Below are 14,831 nucleotides of genomic sequence, written 5' to 3' on the forward strand. Positions count from 1 at the left end.
TGGGAAGGGCCAGGGGTGGCAGCTGCCGCCGTGTGCCATGGAGGCGGGGCGGGGGCACAGCTGGGCCACATCTGGCCGGAGCACGGAGGGACCAAATGGAACAGAAGGCTGCCTTTCATCCTGTGTGGGGAGAGACGACCTTAGTTTCTTCGCCACGGGGCGCCTGGAGGATTTTGGGGACCAACACCGTGACATAGGGCCAGGACTCCGAGGAAAGTAGCTGGGGACTGGAGGGTGGAATTTGGTACAGGTGCTTTCTCACTAGATCCTCGTGTCCCTCCCTACCTGTGGCTCAGGTGGTCCTCCAGGATATTAAAATCCCCTGCCCTGACCCAAGCCCTCAGGTCCACCTGGGCGGGTGCGGCCCGGTTCTTTGGCTGGCACTGGCCCATGGGGAGAAAGCCAGGCTTGGGGAAGGGAAGCGCAATGAGAGGAAGTGAGAGGGGGACCTCAAGAGTTTAAGATTTTAGTCTTAGTTACGGTGGGTAGGCCGGGTGGCGAGTGCAGGTGGGGAGCTGCTGTTCCAGGAACCGCCTACGTGACTCCGGGAGGTCGCCAGCAATTCAACCTTTGTGGACCGTCCCTGACGCAGATGCGGAGTTAATCAGCGGATAAAGAAATGCTAGGGAAAATCACAGCCGGGATGCAACTCTCATCCCACTAAGCTTTTTTTTTTTTTTTTTCCCAAAACCCTTACCTTCCCTTTCTTGATCTTGTAAAAAGGTCGGCTTGAGATGAGAGGTTCAGACGGGTTTCAGGGTACAGAAGCCCCCGCATCTGAAGAAGGCGCCCACAAAGATTCAATCCTGGCCTCTATCTGTGGGCTGGGCCGTGAAGGGCAGCAGGAACGCCGATTTTCCTGCTTCACAAGGACGTCCCGTACGGGACTCTGGAGCCCGCCCGCCCCCTGCCCCAGAATCAGGGTCACGGCGCCGAGGGCTCGCCCCTCCGCCGGCCGGGCGCCAGGGGGCAGCCCCTCCGGCGCGGGCCAGCCTGGGTTCCCCCTTTAAGGCCACCGGGAGCGGCGGGGTTAAAGCCCTACTCCCCTCGGCTGCCCGCCGGGGGCAACTCCCGAGCGGTGGGTGTGTTCGGAGCACAAAGGGCGGGGCCTGCGGCGACCTCTGGTGGGTTCCCAGACCCCTGCCGCGGACCCACGTGGGCGCTGCGGGGTCTAGGGGGCACACTGCGCAAGGCCCCGCCCCGAGAGTCTGTGAGCGCGTGGCGGGGGCGGAGCCTCGCGGAGGGTCCCGCCCTCGGGGGCGGAGCCAGGCCCGAGAGGTTTAAGAGGGCAGGGCGCTGGTGGTGCGCCGGTAGACGTGCTGCTGGACCCGCGGCCCTCAGCGCGGGTGTGTGGGGCAGCGCTCACCCCACGATGCTCAAGCGCTGCGGCAGACGCCTGCTGCTGGCTCTGGCGGGCGCGCTGCTCGCCTGCCTGCTGGTGCTCACGGCCGACCCGCCGCCGCCCCCGGTGCCCGCCGAGCGCGGCCGGCGCGCGCTGCGCAGCCTGGCGGGCCCCGGGGGGGTGGCCCCAGTGCCAGGGCTGGAGGCGCGGGCGGCGCCCGGCGCGCTCGCACGCGAGGTGCACAGTCTGTCTGAGTACTTCAGCCTGCTCACCCGCGCGCGCCGAGACGCCGGGCGACCGCCCGGGGGCGCCTCCCGTCCCGCCGACGGCCGCCTGCGGCCCCAAGCGGAGCCGCTCGCGCCCCACGACGTCTTCATCGCGGTGAAGACCACCAAAAAGTTCCACCGCGCGCGCCTCGACCTGCTGCTGGAGACCTGGATCTCGCGCCACAAGGAGATGGTGAGCCCCCGCGGCCTGGGAGGGCGGGGTGGGGGCCCAGTCCCATCCGGCCAGTGGCAGTGTCTCCTGGCGCCAGGCTGCATCTCTGTTCGGCCACCGGGAGTGTGTACGGGGAGCAACGCCCGTCCATCCCCTTTCAGCCCAGTTCTCCTGGCATGGCCACTCTCTCCAGACAGCTGTGGACGTGTTGGAAGGGACCTGTTCCCTCAGACCTCCAGAGCCCTGGATGGCACGCCCCGGCCTTACACCTACCTCCAGTGTTTGGGGTTGGTGCTCGCTGACGCTTCTCAAACGTCGGAGCGCATCAATAGGGCGTCATGGTCCCCAAACCTCCCCAGCGCAGGTTCTGCCTGGGGCGACCACCCTGGGGAGGAGGACTTTCCTTAGAGGGGGATGAAGGGGTTAGGGTCCCTGGGCGCAGGGCAGGCCCCCTCCGCAGCCGGAGTCTTTGCGTGGGGTGGGGAACAGTCGTTTCTGAAGATGCTTGGAGCTGGGGTGGGGTGGGTGAGCCCTGGGGAATACCTCCCCACAGAAAGAGAGCCCTGGGTTTGGGGTGTGCGGGGACCCTCGCCCTGGGGCACAGGACTCTGGCTCCTGCACCTCCCGAGCACTGGCCTCCTGCGCGAGCTCAGCAGACACACCCCGCTTTGAAATCTCCCTCCAGGCTGCAGGAGACCGTTGGTGGGGCCCAGACGGAGAGTGTGGGCCCTGCCAGGGGAGGGGCGGCTAGGAGACTGAAGGGACTGACTGGGCATTTGGGGTGAGGGTGAGGGACCCTTGAGTGGGGTGGGGGCCTGGAGGAGCCGCCACACCTCTTCCTCCCTGCTGAAACCCTCCGGCGGGAGGTCTGCTGGCTTTGCTGAGTCCGGTCTGGGGGCCGGGCCCTGGTGAGGTCATGGTGAGGCCTAGGGGGCAGGGTCCTCTTTGGTTCCGGCGTGGGGAGGGGGCCCTGGGAACCCCACGGCAGCCTCCTGGGAACTCAGTGTGCTTTTCCCAGGGGCTCAGCGGGCTGGTGGGAGGGGGCGCGGGTTTTGTTTGGCGGCTGGGCCGTTAGGATTCCCAGCGCGGGGCGGCTCTCACGCCGGCCTCTTGGGCAAGGTAACAAAGCCCCTTTCTCCAGCCGAGAAAGGCCTCCGGCCTCTTGTGTGCGGCTCTGCGCTCCATGGGAACCGCCGCCGGCGCTGGCCACTCAGGTTGCCTGGCGATGAGGGGCTCTTCCACCCCCCCCCACCCGGTCCCTGACTGACGGTCCTGGTGGGGCTCCATCCCTGAGCCAGGCCCCTCCCCCAATTCTGCATCCCTGCTGTGTGACCTTCGGCAGCATCCAGCCGCCGCTGGGCTGCCTCCAGCCCTGAGCACTTCTGGTTTGGACTTTGGGGGCTTCCTCCAGCAGGAGGGATGGGGTCGGAGGGGTTGGGGCTATCCTGAGTGAGACCCGGGGCCTCTCTGGCCCTCAGTGTCCTGTCTCTGAACCTGGGGAAGCTTCTCCTCTGCAGGTGGAGGGAGTTAGCCCCATGAGCTCGCAGTGTGCAGGCGAGGCCTCACTCCTACCGGACGGAGAGCCACTCAGGTTCCCATCCGGACCGCTGACCCCAGCCGGGCAAGGCCAGGTCTGCCCTCAGCATCAGTTCCTGTGTCCCGGCGAGCAACAGCCCCCACAAGCGGAGGGTCCGCCTCCCGGCCCTGCGGAGGGTGATTCAGACTTGTCTGAGGGAGGAGAATCCAGGAAGCCAGGGCTGCGGTGGGGAAACCCGGAGAGGCTGTGTGAGCCTGACTGGGCATCCGACCCACGGGAGGCGGGCGAGGGGGACTTCCTGGAGGTGCCCCTTGAGCCAGACTGAGAGTAGAAAATGCCCAGAAAGGGCCCATCGGGGATCCTGAGCACATGCTAAGGGGGTGTTCGGGCAACTGCCAGCCATTGCGGTGACTGTGGGGGTCCAGGCAGCAGAGGTCACAGTGTGCGGGGCCTGGACATCCAGGAGTGGGGGCCGGGCCTCTGGCCCCCATGGTCCTCCCTCACCCCGCCCAGCAGCGGGCCAGGCTGCGGTGGCAGCGGCCACAATGGTTGAGGGAGAGCTTGGCATCCTGTGTTTCTTTGAATTGCAGCCCCAGGAACAATGCCGCTTCCTGTGGGTGTCCCCCTCCCCCACCCACCCTCACCAGCCCTGCCGCCCTGCTCTTCCTCCTTCTGCCCCTTGTCAGGGAAGTGGGGAGGGGCCAGGGGTATCTGGGTCCCTGGAAGGCAAGGCAGGCTGGAGTAGCACCCCCTCTGCCCCAGGGCACGACCATGGGCTGGAGGCTGCCCCCACTGGCCTCAGTTTCCCCGCTGGCACACTCGGGTAGTAACAGTGCCCAGCGGCACATGTGAACTCTGGTTACACCCGTTGTACTGAGCGGGAACCAGCTCTGAGCGGTGGGTGAGGCCTGCGGCCCGTCCCCTCTGCCGGCTGCTGTGAAGTGAGGAGACAGGAGGCCTGGTGCCCCGCCCACAGCCCCACCCTGCCAACCCCCCCCCCCCCCCCCCCCCGTGGCCTGGCTCTCCCGAACAAAGGTGACTTCAATCTCCTTAGCCTTGGGCCTGGGTTTTAGGGCGCCACCAAGCGCGGGAGAACAGGCCTCGCTTGATTTCATTAAGAAAGCATTTTCCTTTAATCCAGCGTCTGCACGGGCGGCCTCAGCCTCCCACGGCATTCCTGGGCTGAGATGCAGGGGAGTGGGCGGGGGGGCTGGGTGCGAGTCTGTGCGTGCGTGCGTGCTGCCCTGGGGCGTCTGGCGCCTCTGTGAGGAGGGCAGTGTGTGGAGCCTACCCTCACCCCCAGCGCTAAGCCATTGTCCCCAGCTTGTGGCCACGCCTGAGTGTGTGCCCAGGTCTGGGGTCAGACTGGGCAAGGAGCTGGGGCCGCCCAGGTGAGGTGGGCACCCCCACTGGGCCCCGAGTCCCTGGGTGTGCACAGTTGGCCAGGCCTGCACATGCCAGCTCCTCCCTGAGGCCCGTTTGTACACAGAAGGAAACCAAGTCCCGTCAGGCGTGGAGGTGGGGGGTCTCCTGCAGCTGGTGCTCAGAGCAGCCCCCCGGCCCCAGGCTTTGCAGTCAGCCAGGCCTGGGTGCGTCCCAGCGGCACGCGCTGGGCGGGCCTGGCAGAGGAAGGAACATTCCTCCCGTGTGCCGACTGGCCCAGGCGGGCGCCGGCAACTCCTGGCCCCACCCTGTGGCCCCCGTCTCTTCCAAGGCGCGATGCTGGCAGGGGCGGCCTCGTGCGGGCACAGGTGGAGCCTTGATACGGCTGAAGCCAGGCCTGTCTTCCAGCCCCGGTTCCTTGCCCCAGCGGCGGGAGGGGGTGCTGGGCGGCATGGGGTGCCAGGGACACAGCTGCGTGGGCTGAGGCACGTGCGGCTTCCCACCTCCTCCGGACTGTCGGCGTCTCCAGCGACCAGCGGTGGCTGCTTTGGCTCAGAAGGTGACCTGCCCACCAGTCACACAGCCAGGGATGTGGGGGTCCCCGCTTGATGGCCCAGCCCTGAGGACTGCGGTGCTGTGGCCGCACCTCGCGCCAGCCCGGCCCAGTTAACCAGGCCAGCTGTATGGTAATGGGCGGAATGGCCAGTCTCACTTAACGCGGCCGAGTTAAGGCCTGCCCGGCGCCCCTCGCCCGCGGCCGGGACAAAGCTGGCGGACAATGCCTGGTGATTCATCCTCCCTCCAGGCCCTTTGTCCGCCAGGACTTGGCAGCCGCCCAGCGGAGGCCTTTGTCCTCAACTGATTGAGACTTGGCTTCCCAAAGCCGACCTCCTCCGCCTGTCCCCACCACCCTCTGCCCCCTCCCCCAGGTCGGGTGCTGTGTCAATAAGGGTGTGTGCCCGGCCAGGTGCACTGGGCGGGCCTGGAACCGGTTACCTGGCGGGCGGGCAGGCGGGTGGGTGGGTGGGCGGGGCGCCCCACCTGGCTCGTGCCAGCACAGCTGCTGGGTGACCTTGGGCCCAGCTGTCGACTGGAGGGGTGGGGTCTGCAAAAGCCCCAGCCCTGCGTCCCCTTGGCACTTGGGAAAACCGAGGCCCAGAGAGGGGGTGCATGCGCATGACTATGCTGCAGCTGCTGAATGGCCAGGAGGCTCAGCCCCTCACCTGCACCCGGGGGATCTGTTGGTGGCCCCGCAGTGGGGGACTCAGCTGCCCGTTCAAGGCCACATTTCTCCTTCCAGACGTTCGTTTTCACCGACGGGGAAGATGAGACCCTGGCCAGGCGCATGGGTGAGCCCTGGACTGGGGAGGTGGGGGGTGCGGGGGGGCTCCACTCCCAGGAGGAAGTCGTCCCCCCCCATCCTCTCCCCTCCGGAGAGGTCGCAGAGGCCACGGGCAGTTTACTCAACTGGTTTGCTCAGTGCCCCGCCCCACCACTTGCCCCCCCCAATTCTCATGCAAATGAGGCCCTTTCAGCTCCCAGGCCCCTTTGAGTTGATGTGGCCCCTTTGAGCAACAGGTGGCCGGTGCTGGGAAAAAGCCGCGTGAATGGGCAGGGGCGGGGCTGGCAGGCGGACTGGGTTGGGCGGAGGGGGGGTGGGCAGTCACCAGGCCTGTGTCTCACACGGGGAGGGGGCTGAGCGGGGAGCCCAATGCAGGGGCGCTGTGTGAAGGAACCCAGGGCGCCCGCCCGGGACAGAGAGCTGCCTGCTCTCCCCTGCTCTGCTCTCCCGGACTGCTGTGTGAGCCCAGGCCAGGCTGTCTTCTCTGACTCAGCTCAGACTGAGCTAGGGCCCCCTCGTCCACAGGCAACGTGGTCAACACTAACTGCTCGGCCGCCCATAGCCGCCAGGCCCTGTCCTGCAAGATGGCTGTGGAGTACGACCACTTCATTGAATCGGGGAGGAAGTGAGTGCGGGCCTCTGGCCAGGGGCCCCTCCCGCCCCAGCAGCCCCCGCCCCTGGCCCTGTGTGGGCCCCACTCGGGCCCCTGACGGCCGGCTCGCCCCCAGGTGGTTCTGCCACGTGGACGACGACAACTACGTCAATGTGCGGGCCCTGCTGCGCCTGCTGGCCGGCTACGCCCACACACAGGACGTGTACATCGGCAAGCCCAGCCTGGACAGGCCCATCCAGGCCACAGAGAGGGTCAGCGAGAACAAGATGGTGAGCGGCCTGTCCGTGGGTGCCTGAGCCAGCTGGGAGGAGGCTGAGGGTCCTCTCCGGCCTGGGGTGGGGGTCTCACCACCTTGCCCCATCCTGCAGCGTCCTGTCCACTTCTGGTTCGCCACGGGCGGAGCTGGCTTCTGCATCAGCCGTGCCCTGGCCCTGAGGATGAGCCCATGGGCCAGGTGAGTGCCTGGGGCACAGGGGCGGCTGCTGGACGGGCCAGGGGGCCCTAGGTCATGAGGTCCCCCCAAGTGGGGTCTGGCTTGGTTCACGGCCCAGGAGGGCTGTCCCCGGCCCCATGTGCAGGCTGAGCTGTGGTCCCCACCACTTCCATCTCCTGCCAGCAGTCACCAGGGGGTTAGCACGCAGGGCCAAGGGCCACTGGGTGGGGCACCTTGCTGCACCAGCAACTCCTGACTCCCAGAAAATCATCAGGCTGGCACAGAGCTGGGTGCCGCATTGGGACTTAGGGAGGGCGGGGAGAGCTGCCAGCAGAGAGCCCCTCAGGGACCCAGACATGGGCTGCGCCCTGCTACCCGGGGCTCGTCCACCTTCCCTCGGAGCCCGGCTCCCTTGCTCTGTGTGGCTGCCGGCTGGCGGGGTCCTGCCCAGCGCCCAGTGGGCAGCGGGCTCCCGCCTCTGCTCACGTTGCAGCCCTTCGCTCCCGCAGCGGGGGCCGCTTCATGGGCACGGCGGAGCGCATCCGGCTGCCAGACGACTGCACGGTGGGCTACATCGTGGAGGCGCTGCTGGGCGTGCCCCTCATCCGCAGCGGCCTGTTCCACTCCCACCTGGAGAACCTGCAGCAGGTGCCTGCCTCGGAGCTCCAGGAGCAGGTGCGCCCACCTGGATGGCACGGCGGAAGAGGGGGTGGGGAGTGGGGCTCACTGTGGAAACTCCAGGGTCAGGGAAGGCCACCCAGACCCCCAAAGGTCCCCGCTGGCACGGACCCACGCAGACCCTCTTACCCACCTTCCCTCTGTCTGTGCCTCTTGGGTCTTTCCCTACATCAGTGGGCACTCTTGACCATAGTGTTCCCCACCTTATTTTTTGGGTGCGTGGAACGGGGGGTAGGGGGGGCGTGGTGCCACGTAGCTCTTTGGCCTTCCTTTTTGGCCTGAGGGGTATAGGCAGGGCTGGGCCCTCATTCAGAGCCACAAGGCCAGCCCTGGGCAGAGGGGGCGCTGGGGCCCCGCCCGGCATCACCCTGCCCCTGTCCACACAGGTTACCCTGAGCTACGGCATGTTTGAGAACAAGCGGAACGCGGTCCACATGAAGGGGCCCTTCTCGGTGGAGGCTGACCCGTCCAGGTGAGGGCGCTGAGGCCCACGTGGGGCAGGGGCTCACCCAGGATTGGTGCCCTGGGGGTCTGACAGAGGTAGAGGTGGAGCTGGATGTCACTCAGCAGTTCCACTGCAAAGTGTGCCCCTAGGACCCCTGCTTGGGCCGAAGGGGGCCCCTCCCCCCACCATGGACCAGCCCTGCACTCTGTCCCCACAGGTTCCGCTCCATCCACTGCCACCTGTACCCGGACACACCCTGGTGTCCCCGCACTGCCATCTTCTAGCAGCCTCAGCTGAGACCCCGTCCCTGGGCACCCCTGGTATCCAAAGGGCCCTGGGACCCCCGTTGTGCCCCCGGCCCCGTTGTTCGAGGCTCCGGGGCTGTGCCTTCCTCTGCTGGTGCCTGTCTGTGTAGCAGATTTCTGGCCATCCCGCTCTGCCCACGAGTGGGCACGGACCCGGCCTGCCTTCACCCTCCGCAGTCAGCGGGCTCTAGAGCCGGCCCGGAAGGGCTCACGTGCGAGGTCACTCTGAGGGCAGTTTTGCGTTACTCTTGTGGGGTCTTTGGGCTGCCCTGCCCGGGGCCGGCACACACCTCCGAGCCTCCCGGACAGTTGAGCCCTGCAAGAGGCCGGGTTTGGGGGGCAGTGGCCCAGTCTCCTCTTCTCGCTGAGCTCTGGCCTGGGCACCACGGCTCAGGGTGACAGGGGCCCCCACCCAGGTCCGGCACGCCCATGAAGCCACCCCCGCCCCCAGTGGCTTTGCAGCCAGGGGTTCAGTGGCTCCCCCAGCCCTCTGGGTGGGGGTCTTCCCAACCCGCTGTCTCCTTTGTCTCCCCGCGAGGGGAGTCAGAGCTGAGCATGTTGTCTCCTCTCCAAAGCAGAGAGAAAGTCGCCCATAGTGGGCGTGTCTGTAAATATCGTGACAGTATTTTTTTACTGTGCTTGTTTTTCAGAAGAGGGTGAGTAAAAAGGCGGGTGTTTTTGTCTTTGTTTTCGGGGAGCGGGGGAAGGTGTTACCTCTTCTCTGTGGGTCAGAAAAAGCAGGAGTCACGCTTGGGATCGCCTGTGTGGCTGAAGCCGAGACGTCCAACACTGAGTAGTTATGTGCCGCGGCACTGGCTCTCCCTGGCGACCTGTCTCTCGCTGCCCACTGGGCGCACCTGGCCCGGCGTGTGTTCTGTCTCCTGTGTATCTTTCTGCAAAGACATAGCTAGGAAAGCGGACAATAAGGGAAAAGTTCTCAGGGAATCCAAGTGTGGTTGCTATGGTGACGTCCTTTGCTGTGAATAAAGGTGCTCGTTGGGGCCGTGTTCTTTGGGGGTCCTGGTCTGTCTGAGGTCTGCACACATGGGGGAGCGAGTGGAGGAGGGGCTTGCTGTGGCCTGGCCCGGGACCCCTGGCCTGGCCTCACACCCGTCCGCATGCCTACAGAGGCCACATTACTTGTTCCACTTTGCAGATGGGGAAACTGAGGCTTGGAGGGGGTGGTGTCCAAGGTCTGGCAGCTGGGGTGGTGAAGAGCTCAAACTCGGGGGCCAAGCGGGCCCCGGACCTTGGCCACCCCCCTGGCCTGACCTGTCTGAAAGAGCTCTGCCCCCTCTCCCCCAGGTCCCGGGAGCTGGGCAGGGATTCAGGCTGCCCCTTCCCTTCAGAGAGAAGCTCTGAGGGCCCTCTGCACCTAGCAGCTGGGGAATTCCCTGCCCACCCCTCCTGCAGGGGCCGGGGCAGCACTCACTTCCTCTTCCTCCTCTGCCACCCTGGGGGCTCTGCCCAGCTAGGGCCTCCAGCTGCCCCCAGTGGGCCTGGGCTCCCGGCTCCCTCCTCCTGCCTCCACTTTGCCCCAAGCTCCCCCCACCCCCCACCAACACAGTGGAGAGCCATCCCCAGTCCCCACCCGACCTACTGGGGCAGAATGCCAGCCCAACTCCCACTGGCCCCAGGCTCTTGCTCACAGCCCTGGCCTGTGGACACCTGGCCTGGGCCGGGCCCCACCTTGCCATGGACAGGTCAGTCTACAGAGTGTGGCTTCCAGAAGGCCGTGGAGTGACTGGGACAGCGGGAGGGAAGGAGTGCCCTCGCTGTCACACAGCAGCCCCTGTGTCTCGATACCACCGTGTGCCCTGCCAGGGGTGGGGGTGGGGCACAGCAGCGGTCACATCTCATGGATGGTGAGGGGAAGTGACACAGCCGTGCCGATTGAGGGCAGAGTCCCCTTCCTGCCCTGGTGAGTCAGGTGCCTTTTGAGGATAGGACCGGGCCTGGGGGCTGCCTCTGGCAGCTGGCACCCCCCTGTCCTTGGAGCAGGTGTGCAGGTGTGGCAGGTGCAGCCCTCGTCAGCGTTGGGGCTGTCCCAACTGTCCCTGAGGGGGGGGCACTGGGTTGGGACCACAGCAGAGGCAGGGGGAGGTCCTGCCCCTCCCAGAGCCTCGGCCTCTCCGTCTGAGCGACGGGGACAAACGCAAATGCAGCTCAGTTGCTGGTGTTCTGGGCCTGGGAGGGGTCGCAGAGGGGCCCAGGCCAATGGCACTGTGGCCCTGTCCTCTAAACGAGAAGCTGAGGAGCAGACAGGAAGGGAAGTTCTCTGTCCTCCCAGGGGGAAGCAAGGCCTCCCCTGGCAGATGAGTCATGGCAACAGAAGAGGGGACCTCAGCACGCCCCACCCTCCAGGGTATCATCGCCCCCAACAGGTCGGATAGAGTCCTGACTGGGCCGAGGGGCTCCCCATCCGCCAGCCTGGCCCCTCCCCAACTGCTGGTCAGTTGTAGGCTTTCAAAAATAAAACGTGAAACCTCCATGCCTGGTGGGGGCGGGGGGTGGGGCTGCTGGTGCTCACCTCCCACCAGCTGGCTTCTGGGCTGCCAGATCTGGGAGGGACTGAGGGGTGCCAGGGTGGGGCCCCCCTCCCCTCAGTTTGAACTTCCTTCCCACTGGGCTGACATGACCAGCTTCCCCCAAGAGGCGTCTGAGCTGGGGCAGGGGCCTTCCAAGCTGCGGTGTGCAGAGGGAGGCACTCCAGGTCGCAGCCCCCCAGCACAGGTGGGGGGTGGCCCCCGTCCATCAAGAGACCTGCAAGGTTGGGAGACGGGGCAACTCGGGTCTCCAGGACCCTGGCATAGGTGGCCCAGCCAGAAGCAAGCAGGGCCTTCCACGGTGCGAGGCTGGACCCTGCAGGCGGCTGTGGCCCGTCCTACCCTCTCTGAGGCCGGGATCCGATGGTAACTGGGGGCCAGGGCCAGCTTCACGCTTTAGTTGGATCAGGTGTCGGTCCCACTGCTCCGGGCCTGTCTGCCCCGCCCCAGCCTCGCCAACCGTGCTTGGAGGGCTCCCCCCCCACCTTCTGCTGTCCCCGCTCTGGGCCCTGGGCCGCACTCACTGGAGGAACTGGGTGTATGGCTAGGAGGCTCCCAGGCCCCTGGAGTTTACCATGCTGAGTCTGGGGGCGGGAGCCCTCCATGGCCTGCACCCCAGGCCTCCAGGTCCCCTTCTGTATGGCACACCTCGGACCTTGGGCGCCAGCTGCTGGCCAGAGGTGGTGGTTTCTCTGCCCATCCGATTCCGGCTTTCCTAGGGACCTGGGTCCAGATCTATGGGCAGGGCACCCAAGGGGTGGCGGGGGGAGGCCCTTGCCGCAGCCTGCAGCCCCACCCTTGCTCTTAAACCCACATCACGAATCTTTTTTAAAAGAAATTTTTATAATATATTTTATTGATCATGCTATTACAGTTGTCCCACTTTCCCCCCTTTATTCCCCTCTGCCCTTCACCTCCCTCCCACCATCACTCCCCACCCTTAGTTCATGTCCATGGGGCGTACATGTAAGTTCTTTGGCTTCTACATTTCCTACACTATTCTTAACCCCTCCCCCCTGTCTATTTTCTACCTACCAATTGTGCTTCTTATTCTCTGTACCTTTTCTCCCTCTCTCCCCCTCCCACTCCCCTATTGATAACCCTCCATGTGGTCTCCATTTCTGTGGTTCTGTTCCCGTTCTAGTTGTTTGCTTAGTTTGTTTTGTTGTTTTTTTAGGTTCAGTTGTGGATAGTTGTGATTCTGTTGTCATTTCACTGGTCATAGTTTTGATCTTTTTCTTAGATAAGTCCCTTTAACATTTCATATAATCAGGGCTTGGTGATGATGAACTCCTTTAACTTGACCTGATCTGGGAAGCACTTTATCTGCCCTTCTATTTTGAATGATACCTTTGCTGGATACAGTAATCTTGGATGGAGGTCCTTGCCTTTCATGACTTGGAATACTTCTTTCCAGCCCCTTCTTGCCTGCAATGTTTTTATTTTTTGAGAAATCAGCTGACAGTCTGATGGGAACTCCTTTGTAGGTAATGGTCTCTTTTTCCCTTCCTGCTTTTAAGATTTTTTCCTCATCTTTAATCTTGGGTAATGTGATTATGATGTGCCTTGGTGTGTTCCTCCTTGGGTCCAAATTCTTTGGGACTCTCTGAGCTTCCTGGACTTTCTGAAAATCTATTTCCTTCCCCAGATTGGAGAAGTTCTCCTTCATTATTTTTTCCAAATAAGTTTTCAATTTTTTGGTCTTCCTCTTCTCGCACCCCTATGATTCGGATGTTGGGACGTTTAAAGTTGTCCTAGAGGTTCCTAAGCCTCTCCTTTTTTTTTTTTTTTTTTTTTAAATTCTTGTTTCTTAATTCTGTTCTAGTTGAATGTTTATTTCTTCCTTCTGGTCCAAACCATTGATTTGAGCCCCAGTTTCCTTCCTTTCACTGTTGGTTCCCTGTATATTTTTCTTTTTTAAATATTTTGCTTATTTATTTTTAGAGAGAGGGAAAGGGAAGGAGAAAGAGGGATAGAAATAAATATCAATGTGTGGTTGCCTCTCACACGCCCCCTACTGGGGACTGGACCTCAACCCAGGCACGTGCTGTGACTGGGAATCGAACCAACAACCCTTTGGATCGCAGCCCATTCTCAAACCACTGAGCTACACCAGCCAGGGCCCTGTATATATATTTTTCTATGTTTCACTTTTCATAGACTTCACTTATTCCTCTATTTTGTGATCACACTTAACCATTTCTGTGAGCAAACTCATTGTCACCGGGGGGCCACATCAGCCTTGCAGTTGCCTTCAAAGGGCTAAATGTAATTTTAGGACTGTATAAATGTAACTACCCCCTAACTAGGGGCAAGGAACTCGGCGCTGTCCCCGGGTAGAAACTAGGTGGGGGGCTGGATTTGGCCCGCGGGCCTTGTGTTTGCCACCTGTGACTTACTTAAATTGTTTCTGAAGCTTTGATCTGTTCTTTCTTTTGGGTCATTTCTTTTGTTTGGTGCACCTGTTATGTAGTAAGGGGCGGAGCCTTAGATGTTCACCAGGGCGGGGCAACCCACAGCGCCTGGAGGTGGCGCTGTCCGTGGGGGAGGGTCAGAGAGGGACCAGTGCCGCTGGCTCAGCTCTCCACTGACTTTCAGTCACTTCTGTCGCTACCCACAAGTAAATTGGGCCCTTCTGGTGCTGATTCCTGGGTGGGTGGGCTTGTGTACGCTCTAGGACTCCTTGGGTCTCTCCAACAAACTCTCCTGTGAGGCTGGGAGTTTCTCCCGCCGCTGTAACCCCCACAGATTTCTCAGTCAGAGGTTTGAGGCTTTATTACCCTGTGCTGGAGCCCTGGGTTGTGGGTCTGTCTCGTTCCCAGTTGTTCCTTCTGGTTTATCCACATGAGAATGTGGGACTGCCCGGTCCGCCAGCCGCCCCCTTGCTGGGTTAGCCAGTCGCTGCCTTGCTGCGAGTCCTCTCTGCCCGGCTGCCCATCTCCACCCCTCCTACTGCCTGGATGAATGTTTCTTTAACTCCTTTGTCATCAGACTTCCATACAGTTCGATTTTCTGGCAGCTCTAGTTGATTTTTGTTTTTAAATTTGTCGTTGTCCTTTTGGTTGTGCAAGGAGGCACGGTGTACCTCCCTATGCGTCCATCTTGGCTCAAAGTCCTCTAAAGAAAAAAATTTTAAAACATTTTATTTATTTTTAGAGAGAGGGAAAGGGAGGGAGAGAGAGAGGGAGGGAAACATCAATGTGTGGCTACCTCTTGCACGCCCCCTACTGGGAACCTGGCCCGAAACCTAGGCATGTGCCCAGACTGGGAATTGAACCAGGGACTCTGACTCATAGGCAGGTGCTCAACCACTGAGCCACACCAGCCAGGGTGGATTTGTAATTTCTGAAAGCACTGTGCGTTGTTCGGCTCAGCTTTTGTTCACCCTGTAGCTTAAAATCTGCCCCATTTCTGGCACCCTGTCTTGCTCTTTTTAAAAACAATATTTATTTATTTTTAGAGAGGGGAAGGAAAGGAGAAAGAGAGGAAGAGAAACATCGATGTGAGAGAGAAACATTGATTGGCTGCCTTTCCAACTCTGCTTTTAAAGTTCCTTCCCCCTTTCCAATATGCTTTACAGAGCTGCAGGCACTTCCATACCAAGTACCGTAAAACAGGTGGGCAGGCCTGGCTGGTGTGGCTCAGTGGGCTGAGCATCGGCCTGCGAACCAAAAGGTTGCCAGTTCGATTCCCTGTCAGGGTGCAGGTGTGGGTTGCTGACCTGGTCTGCAGTTGGGGGCATGTGAGAAGCAACCAGTTGATGTTTCTC

The 14,831-nt window shown here is 62.3% G+C and overlaps 1 protein-coding gene across 2 annotated transcripts; it reads left to right on the plus strand.

Moving 5' to 3' along the window:
- Positions 1–1,285: 1,285 nt before the first annotated feature.
- LFNG (LFNG O-fucosylpeptide 3-beta-N-acetylglucosaminyltransferase) lies at positions 1,286–9,533 on the plus strand. Of its 2 annotated transcripts, none has more exons than XR_008427151.2 (8): positions 1,286–1,801; positions 6,001–6,049; positions 6,568–6,667; positions 6,771–6,924; positions 7,024–7,109; positions 7,582–7,763; positions 8,153–8,238; positions 8,429–9,533. XR_008427151.2 is itself a non-coding variant. In XM_053927015.1 (8 exons), exons 1-8 carry the CDS (start codon positions 1,373–1,375, stop codon positions 8,493–8,495), a joined length of 1,137 nt encoding a protein of 378 aa, XP_053782990.1. In that variant the 5' UTR covers positions 1,294–1,372; the 3' UTR covers positions 8,496–9,533. The 2 variants fall into 2 exon arrangements, 1 of the variants encoding a protein (XP_053782990.1); XM_053927015.1 differs by having other exon boundaries at positions 1,294–1,801; positions 7,598–7,763.
- Positions 9,534–14,831: the final 5,298 nt, after the last annotated feature.

Source organism: Desmodus rotundus, chromosome 6 (assembly GCF_022682495.2).
Source record: "Desmodus rotundus isolate HL8 chromosome 6, HLdesRot8A.1, whole genome shotgun sequence".
Lineage (NCBI taxonomy): Eukaryota > Metazoa > Chordata > Mammalia > Chiroptera > Phyllostomidae > Desmodus > Desmodus rotundus.

What these genes read in the sequence shown, in the direction of transcription:
- LFNG (XM_053927015.1), top strand. Translation starts at nt 1,373, where the DNA reads ATGCTCAAGCGCTGCGGCAGACGCCTGCTGCTGGCTCTGGCGGGCGCG. An exon ending in GACCCTGGCCAGGCGCATGG is followed by an intron (nt 6,050 to 6,567) that starts GTGAGCCCTGGA and finishes CCTCGTCCACAG; the next exon opens with GCAACGTGGTCAACACTAAC. An exon ending in AGGATGAGCCCATGGGCCAG is followed by an intron (nt 7,110 to 7,597) that starts GTGAGTGCCTGG and finishes TCGCTCCCGCAG; the next exon opens with CGGGGGCCGCTTCATGGGCA.